Below are 9,718 nucleotides of genomic sequence, written 5' to 3' on the forward strand. Positions count from 1 at the left end.
TTTTTCGAATCGTGACGGAGAAGGTATACATTACGATCCTCTATCTTCTGATACTAACTGGAACAATCACTTCTTTACTTGCCTGGTTTTGGTTGCTCTTCTTCTGTCACCCCGTGCAATATTTCTGGCAACAGACCGTGAGTCCTAATTTCCACGACGGGTCATGCAAAGGAATCTTCAGCCTTATAACAGTTACAATGCCCCATGTTGCCTGGGTTTTGGTTACAGATCTAGTCCTAGGCATTGTTTTCGCCACGCTGTTGCTTCGTAAGCTACAGATGCACCCAAAGACCAAGGCCTCGGCCTGGGCCTTGCTTGGACTCGAATCAATGTGAGTCAGTCCGTCTCAGATGTTTCCATGTTGCCAAACTAATAGGGACTGGGTGCTATGTTAAAGTACAGGCGTGTTTACTATTATCCGCATTGTCTATTTGCCCAAGTTTACTATGTCCGAGAGTCTTCTATACAACAACCCGTTGATTTTCTGGTCTACTCTCGAGGTTGCCATTAGCATCATTGCCACTGCTGCAGCCACTTGGAAGCCACTGATAGTGCGGTTAGCCCTCCACATCCATGTAGCAGAAGAAGGCATCTTGATGTCAACCAACGTTCTCCAGGCCAGGAGAATTCAAACACCTCAGAGATTCTCCCGCTTTCCATATAATCAAGCAGGCTTAAGTATGGGAGGTATTTCGAGCGGAAATATTCTCTCTGATACTGAGCGGAAAAGCCTCATCCTCTCGAGCTTAAACCAGAATCCTTGGGTGCCTGGGTAGAGAATGTTCAAGATCAGGGTAATGGAAGAGAGAACTAAATTTAATATATTTGTTTCGTTGGTTATACCCGTCCGGTGCAGTTCAGATAGCTTTCATTCAACGATAGTGTGCAAATAGCGTGCGTCTGAGCATCTTGAGTATAAGCGAGTGTGGGGTATTTTCGGTATGTGGAGAAGTGATCGCTCACCAGCTTGGAGTGTCGGCTCTGGAAGACGGCGGCGAGGGAAATGCGTGTAATTATTATTTCACATTCGAATTATAAACTAAGATTAATAGAATTGTAAAGTTGGAATATGATTAATTGATGATGAAGAATATCCGTCAAAAGGCAAACCTACTACGGAAGAACTCAGAGGCCGTCATGAGCAGGTATACTGCAAGTAGGGCAAATGGTGGTATCGGCATGCTTAATAGATTAATTCGGGTATTTAATAGGCTACCGGACGGTACCATCTTCGTACCTTCGAAACCACTCAAGCAGCAATCCGAAAGCGGGACGTTCAACAACGAGGTCCTTAGGTTCCTCCTAATGAGTTGCTTTGCTTACTATGAATATCAAGGTGTGACATCATAGTTTGATACCGAAGATTATCGTATAGTACGTCTAATTGACCCCTTGTGAGTATGTGGCCTAAAATTCCTCAGCTGAAGCAGCGTTTGTGGTTGGGCTTGCTTAGTACGCAGGCGCTAGTATCCTACATTCCGAGGTAAGCTAATCCTCTATCTGTTTAGGTATCTTTGACATGCTTCTTACTTACTCGTACAACACTTAGTCTTTCAAGACATGGATAGTCGGAAAATATCGTAGCGTTTGACTTGCAGCGTCGCGACGACGGATCTTTAGTTGCTACTCACTCCCCTTATATTTCTAGTTTGGCGAATTATGGTCCACCATATGACTCTATATTTGCTAGGCGTATCGGGCTGCCCTATGATACATTCGACAATTTGTTTGACAATATCACTTAGGAGGATGTGACTTCTAAAGGTCTGGTCAAGAGAACTTTTGATTAGGATGTCTCAAATTTGCGCAAGCAACGATAGGCCAGAAAAATAGATTACTTCCATGCCTAATAACCTTCCTAAGCCATAAGACTACTAGTTTAAGAGTGCTACTATTAATAGGTTCTACGTGGCTAACTCAGAGCAAACGGCAGTATACTAGTCTAAGTTGATAGATGCCGATGAAGACGCGGTAGTTGAAAAGTTCTAATAGGGAACTAGAAGTCTTCACGAATGTTCTAAGCTAACGATTATGAGTAAGAGGGGTATCTAGACGGTAAGGCTTTATTCGTTTCTATGTGACTATTCATATACTAATTAATCAATAGGCGTACTTCTAGGAGAGTAGAACGTTTAATAGGAAAGACATATTAGAAGCGGAGGACCTAAAGTTGCTTAGATAATACGTTATTAGAGTACTCGTTAGAAATGGCAAGTAGAGGGAGTATATGGATCTCATTAGCTAGAGTCTATTTAACGATCCCTACGACGATACCCGTGTGATCTAGATGTCTCTAGTCTAAATGACGACCCTAATCAAGCGTACTAATTACCTAGCGTATTAAAACAAAATTTGAAAGATTAAAGAAGTTGTTACAATATAACTCTAGACAATTGCTAATCCTAATAGAGGAATTGACTCTAGGAAGTTTGATGTACTAGCGGCTAATGTATAGTTACAGTGGCGGAAACTATAACGGTGAAAACGCGAACAACATTACTAAAAGCGCTTACCGAAAAGCCATCTTCTAGTTAGTGTCGCTTTTGGTCTCATTGCGGCTTTCGGTTCGTTCTAATGCTTTCTAGATAACACGGAGAAAGTGCCTAGCAACTCTTCTCCGGGTACAACAAGTACTCGAACGGCAACTCACAGGATCACTAGACGGGCGAGTTTACGCCAGTAGCACTTAGAAACAGTGATACCATGGACTAGGATCAAAGGTTGATCGTGTGAAATAACCTTGCGTATACATAGTCTTAATGTGGTAGAACGCGATTGTGTGGTTCGTAACAAATAATGCACGATAAACGTCGAGCTGTGTAGGTGAAGTCAGAAATACTGAAAGTTGAAATGATCGACTTACGGGCTAAGAATTCTTAGCTTAGAATAGATCAACGAGATCGACGTATACAAATATTGTGGGATCTGGATTTTCTTTACAAGTGCCTTACGGAGCACGTGTGGCCATGTGATCGCATTGAATGTATTTAGTAACTCATTCCACAAGTTTACGCTAAGAAGGCGCGGTTACTACCTTCTACAAAATACCCAGATAAGGCACACGAAGTGCTGAGATAAATCATCATCTTCAAGCAGCAAAATCCCTTAGTAGAGTGATACCGCTGCATTTAACTGCTTTAGCGATCATCGGCGATGGTTTAGGAGCCGGTAGCGTATTCAGCGGCTACAATGTTGGCCTGTACCGAATTCTCGGTATCATCCGATGGATAGCCTGAAGTCATAACACCTTCATAAAATGTGCCCTGGGCGCCATTGCTGTTGTCACCACCAATACCCAGAATAATGGCACCTTCCTTCATCATCGGGCTGTACCCAGTCGGGTAGGCTCCGCTCCAGTACGTTCCAAGTGAACCAGAGGCAGCATTGCCACCACGGATTGACCATTGGTTTGGCTCCCCTTTGACTATAGCCGTGACAAAACGCCAGGAGATTGACGGGTTTGTTGATGTCACATCGAAATCGTCTCCGGCAGATAGACCATTTTCAAGGTCAGCCAAGATCCAGGGACCACTTCCAGTGCCAGTGCCATATCCAGTACCAAGTCCAAAATAGATAGCCTCCATATGGGCGTCACCATTGTCGTCATTGTTTGTCTCTGCATTGCCGTAGTCGAAGCAGCATGCACCGTTGTAATCTGTTCCATCAAGAACAGCATACAAGCCTTCTGCTTCATCACCAGTGGCTGTGCCTACAGCGGTATCACAGCGGTATCCCATGCCCGGCTGGATCTGGACACCGTACGCCTTTTGTCCGTTGAGCGTGACAGGAGCTCCAGTTGCATCAGCTAGGTTGTCTGGGCCAGGTGCTGCACCTCCTCCAGGAGCTTGAGTGAGGTGATTGGCATTGCCGGACTGGTCATAAATGATGGTAATGCTGCAGCTGGTGCCTTCACAGAAGCTGTCCTGAGCAGCAGCATTGGCCACTGAGCCGGCAGACAAAGGTGCAATATCAGCTGTGGTGCCGTCAGAAGCCCGCGAGACTTGGTAGAGTGGGCCACTATAAGAATCATATAGAGCACGAGTGGTACTGTGGGCTGCAACGCAAGCTGTACCACCAGAGGCGTAGATGTCACAAGGGCCAGCTGCGACCAGAGAGCCCATGGCACCAATGCATATAGCAAGCCCTAAAGAGGAAAGAATAGACATGATGACCCCTTGGTGTCAAGAAATGACTTGCTATGAAGAGATAGATAAAGATAGACAAGAATACTCTGGAGGATTCTAAATACCATCTGTTTTCGTGCTGAGGCGATAGTTAAATAGATTTGATGCTGCGGGGTAGTGAGCTTTTCTCAATCACTTAGCTTGGGTTTACCTTGTTTTCAGAATAGAATACTTGATTCTTACAGACAAGGTAGTATTCTGAAGATTTTAGATCACTGTTTCTCGGATATCACGGAAATCAATCATTGAATGCTTGCATGATTTGTGATAGACTCAACTTTTGGGGTGGGCTTCTACAAATACTTGTTATTGAAGGGCTGGATGCTTCAACTAACAATCAGTGATATCGTTGGACGAATAAAAGTATATCCCTTTATTTTGCAAAAACAAAACTGGCACCAAACGCAGCAGGAAAACAAAGGGGCTAGAGAGGGGAATACAGTACATTCGAAATTCGCTTCCACTTTTACATAGAGAATCTATCTTCAATCTTGGCGCTAAGACTTTAGCGTATGTGGCTAGACTATATTGGGCTATATTATGGATCACATTTTCAGTCGCTGTCCCTATAATTGGTCTGGCGCCCCAAAGTAAAATGTTCTGGATGAACTTCGCTGTGTAAACCATGGAAGCCAATTTCGAACATAAGTGTAAGCAAATAGTCGGTCTACAGGATTCTAATTCAGCCACACGGAATTAGACTTCAGCAAAGCTTATAGGCCTTCCTATATCCCTAGGGTGAAGCAAAGTATAGTTCCTTCGGGTCCATGAGCCATCTCGGATCTACAAACAATGAATGCTCTATATAGATATAAGAGCTTGAAGTATGCTGCCTCTACTTAATGATTGCTCTTTGGAATTTTTCGCAATCTTGCCACTCCTTAATGTTTCAACTTCTTCGTACTCAGAAATTGTGCTGCGTTTTTCGGCCCAGCTAGATTTAGCCGAAGTTACATCGTTTATAAAAGTATAGTTAGGCCCTTTAATTCCCTCAATCTCCTCGCAGACTAGTTTCTCTCTGGCCAGGCAATCTTACTGCAGGTAACTAAGATGCCGCGAAGACTATCATTCGCGGGCAAGCTTCCTATTGTAGCCCGGAGTTAATCGGATCCAAGAGCAGAATTAGAATAGCTTTTGGTTAAATCAATCCGATTTATTCTGATTCGTGTTTCCAACATCACACAAATTGTCTCAATGAGCCCAACTCAGACTAGATGTGCCGCGGTAACATCGCATGTAGTAAATATTCTGCTTAGACCTCAACTGCCGGCCCCAATTCTCAGCATCCAATTGATTGGCTGGCTCTTTTTAGGGCCACATGCTCTATCTCTCGCCTGAGGGTGATTATTCCGCCGGCCTCCAGATAGCAATGTGGCTTCAATTAAGACTACCCCGCACCGGACAAATTATTCGGGAATATCCGTACAGATCTTTCAGCCACACACTACCTATGGAAAGCGTAAAACAAAATTAGTAGTAGTCGGCAGATCTGTTAGATCATTATCGTTGGTTCATATTGGTTCAGCGGGCTGATCACTGCGGGATTTAAGAGTAGCATGGCGAAGCCATGCGCGTAGTAGAGGACTAAATTGTGAATTTAGTTGAAGAAGACAGGCAAATATTACGGTCTTAAGTAATTCACCATCTAAACACTAGGAAACAGTCGCAATGGCTGAAGTTAACCACCTGTTAAAAACATCTGAATGTGCCGTTCTACCCCCAACAGTGACCTAGGTGCGTAAATTTCACTCTCTAGACACACAAATCCAATCTGATCATTCAGTAAATACATCAGAGCCCGCTATTCATCAACCCAGAGATGACTAAAGTGGTTAATTCTCAACCTGCCATCGACTACTCCCAAAAGTGATCTCGGTTAAATTTTACCACCCGTTGAACATCTTCCCAGCATGCCATTTTACCCTGTAAGAGAATGGTCAAGGTGATCAAAATTCACCACCCATAAGTCTACTTCAAGCCGCCATTCCACCCCTTCCAGGTTCGATCCAGTAATTATATTTGATCGCTCTTGTTACCACATCCCAACTCGCTTTTTTCCACTCGACTATATGAATAAGGAAATACTAGTAATCGTGAATCACCATCGTCATAGTGAATTTTATATAGGAATGACCAGAACGGATAGGTCGGTCAAGACTCTGCGTACTACCGATGAGAAGAAGTTTCTGGCAAATGAGAAGCTAGCAACGACGACAGCATAAGCATCACCGAACGCCATCAGTTCAGACTAAGTGAGAATGTGATACCGTAGCTAGGCCGGCTGATAGAGAGGGCGAGGGAGAGACAATAGAATTAATGCATAGAATCTACATTCACTCATATTACTTTATCCTATTTCGTAGGAAGGGGCGTTGAGAAAGGCTTTCAATTTCCTGTTTGAGCCACTGCTTTATTCCCTTTGTGCGATTCATTCTTTCTGTGCGGGATTCACTGGCGTCTGGACATATTCGTGCTTCTGTCGGAAGAAGCGCCTGCATTATCATTGCGACGGTAGCTGGGTATCATCACGTTATTATAGCATCATCATCACTATCATCAGATACCAAAATAACAAAGAGCTATATTCATACATGCTTCAGCCTCCATCCTAGCTAGTTCCAAATAAAATATAAGAAAAGCAAGCCCAAAGAGAAGAAAAGACACAGAATAAACAGCTCCATCTTTTGTGATGGATTTTACACCCCATTTAAGGACTATTGCCAGTAATGATATCGTTCCAAACGCGCGCAGCCTCCTCGCCCTGAAGACCGGAGACGGCAGCCTGGGCCTGGTAGCACAGATCAAGGGTCGATTGGGGTGCATTGCACGGGCTGCGTAGACGGTTGCAGATCAGGCCCGCAACCGACCCGATGGATGTGTCACTGCCGAAGGGAAAGTCGACTTGGTTGTTTGTTGTGAATGCGTAGTGGTTGCGTCCGTCCAGACCATACTCCCACCGGATTGTCGGGTCGGAGCAGGTGCCATAGTCTAGTGTGCCGCTAGGGCTACTAGTACAGGATGGGTCGGTGGCCGTTGTTGTGGTTGTGACTGTGGTTGTTTCGATTAACGTGTCCGTCTCAGTGCTGGTGACGGTATCTGTGATCGTTTGATACTCTGTCCAGGTAGTAGTGTCAGTCACGATTTCGGTGACTGTGTTGGTTTCAGTAACGCCGGGCTCGGTCACGGTCTCGCCGCCGGTTGTCGTGGTCTCGGTGCTGGTTACTGTCGGCCCGGGTTCGGTGATAGTAGATGTTGATGCGTCTGCGGTGACGGTGGTTAGGTCCGTAGTTGTGTCTATGCAGTCAGTGATCGTGGAGATGATAGTATCGGTTTCCGTGATGATCTCTGTCGTGACTGGACCAGTTTCACTCGTGATGGTGGAGGTAACCGTCTCTGTAATAGTGGCCGCGCCGACACCATCATCGTCAATAGTCAGAGTGATAGTTTGTGTGGGTTGCGAAGGGCTAAAATGTTTGCGTCGGTTTTGGTTCAATGTTATATAAGATCAAATAGACTAACCAGTGTGAAGTCACAGTCACCGTGGGAGCAGGACCACCACCACCAGACCACTGACCACCGTGACCGCCGCAGCCCTTGCCATCCCAGCCGTTACCACTACCACCATTGCTATCAGGACTGCCGTTGCTGACACCCCAATCGCCGTTACCTGCCCAGTTACTCGGCCAGACGAAGCCGCTAGGTCGACTACCGGGAGCAGGGTGAGCCACGACGAGAGGCACCACCTGCAACAGCAGGGCCGAGAGAGTAATTAAATCCAAGCGGATGGGCATTTTGACTGCGTTGGAAGATTCAAGAAGGCGGAATCTTTGGGAAGAAATTAAACAAACAAGTAGCCAGAGCCGCGTCTTGTACTAAACAGTTAATATGGCTGGAGATTTTTTCGAGATTTCCTCGCTCCTTCGCGGCCTGCGGGATGAGTTCGATTTAAATATACTGCTGTCTGTGGTCAATGCACCGACTGCAGTCTACATATGCATGTATTACCTTTGCGACGCTAATATGCCATATTAGGATATTCAGACACATAGGCTTTTCAAAAATGCATGATTCCAAGTTCGTCGTTTCAGGAATGACAATAGACAGCATGAAAACACCCTGTCTGGACTATTCTCCGGCCAAACCCTAAGTATAATCTTCCATCCGACCCAACCCTTCCCGTAAACATCAGGAGATTGGTTGGATGCGGCATTTTTTGTTTAGAGAATGTGACCGCCTACTGAACTACGAGCATTCGTGATGATCGACGTTCCGTCGGCATTTGCTGATATGTATTCATAGCTAAGCTTCTCTTCTCGCTACCCGTTTCTACGTCATGACCATTTGCCAAAGTAGGTACACATGTATCTCACAAAGCGGGTAATTCATTGGAATGCTTGGTTTATTCTTTGATGCAACGTTGGATCCTGATGGCCCTTCTAATGCGTTCTTCAAAGCTTTGCACATACTCCACCACTATATGCAGCAGTCATCCATTTATGCATTCCTTGAAGTGGCTAGTTGGACAATACGGTTCTCACCAAGTTTGAGGCATCAGCATGTAACCACCATCCTCTTCATCTTGACAAGATCCCGAATTGGATGTAGTCTCCATGACTACTCTTCTACTCTTCAGTCTAACCAATTACCCTATAAATACAAGCAAAATTGGACCCACTAGCTTTCAGGAATGCAATGGCGATCTCTATCCAGCTAGGGAGGCACATGGCTACATCCCTGGTTTCCAAAGATCGAGGTGTCGCCTAGAACGTTAAGATTTACGGTGCCGCAACTACTTCAGGAGGGCAATCACATTTCAACTGGTCTTTCAATTACCTTATTGTCTATCATTAATTCGACTAATCATGGTCTTTGCTGGCAAACCAATTGTACATAAAAATAGAGAGGAATTGCATCGAGCGGTCTCCTCTGTTAGCAGGATCTGATTAGTTGTTGGGACAAGAAATTTGAACTCTTCTTCGGGAATCTTGAGACACGTAAACTTAGGTAAAAAAGGGTAGTTTAGTTCAGTCAGAAAGGTAGATTACCGGTCTTCATGCGGACATCGGGAGATATATATTGTAAATCCGATATAAGTACATATTAGTAGCAGAGAAATATATTCCGCACCTAGGCTAAGCTTGAACATAGGTTATTGCCCACTAAAACATTCGACATTTCTTGTTCCCATTTGTCTACATTCAAATATTCACCGGGTCAATGTATAATAACAGGCGTTGTTCAAAACGAAGCGCGTTCGTCGTGGTTATCAGTACATGCGGAAAGCGAGACCTACGAAGCGAGGAATAACCATAGATAATGACCGCCTTTAGACACCCGACCCGCTATTTCATCGCTTCACCTCAAAACTGACCACGCTGGAACATGCGCCAAGTCACAGGTTTATCCCCTGAAAATAACAGAATCGGTCAATATGGGCATCTTTTAATTGCATTGCAACATACAAACTTACTCCCCAGGCAATGACCGTGTGTGGATGTGATCATTCAAGTACAACGATACGCCATTTCACCACC

General features: G+C 44.8%; 2 protein-coding genes across 2 annotated transcripts; both read right to left on the minus strand.

The window, feature by feature from the left end:
* Positions 1–3,158: 3,158 nt before the first annotated feature.
* PFLUO_LOCUS8511 (uncharacterized protein) lies at positions 3,159–4,166 on the minus strand (the record flags this gene model as incomplete). Its single annotated transcript, XM_073786253.1, has 1 exon — positions 3,159–4,166. One exon carries the CDS (start codon positions 4,164–4,166, stop codon positions 3,159–3,161), a length of 1,008 nt encoding a protein of 335 aa, XP_073642527.1.
* Positions 4,167–6,891: 2,725 nt separating this feature from the next.
* On the minus strand, positions 6,892–7,975 carry PFLUO_LOCUS8512 (uncharacterized protein; the record flags this gene model as incomplete). Its single annotated transcript, XM_073786254.1, has 2 exons — positions 6,892–7,648; positions 7,704–7,975. 2 exons carry the CDS (start codon positions 7,973–7,975, stop codon positions 6,892–6,894), a joined length of 1,029 nt encoding a protein of 342 aa, XP_073642528.1.
* Positions 7,976–9,718: the final 1,743 nt, after the last annotated feature.

The sequence above is a fragment of the Penicillium psychrofluorescens genome, assembly GCF_964197705.1.
Source record: "Penicillium psychrofluorescens genome assembly, chromosome: 6".
Lineage (NCBI taxonomy): Eukaryota > Fungi > Ascomycota > Eurotiomycetes > Eurotiales > Aspergillaceae > Penicillium > Penicillium psychrofluorescens.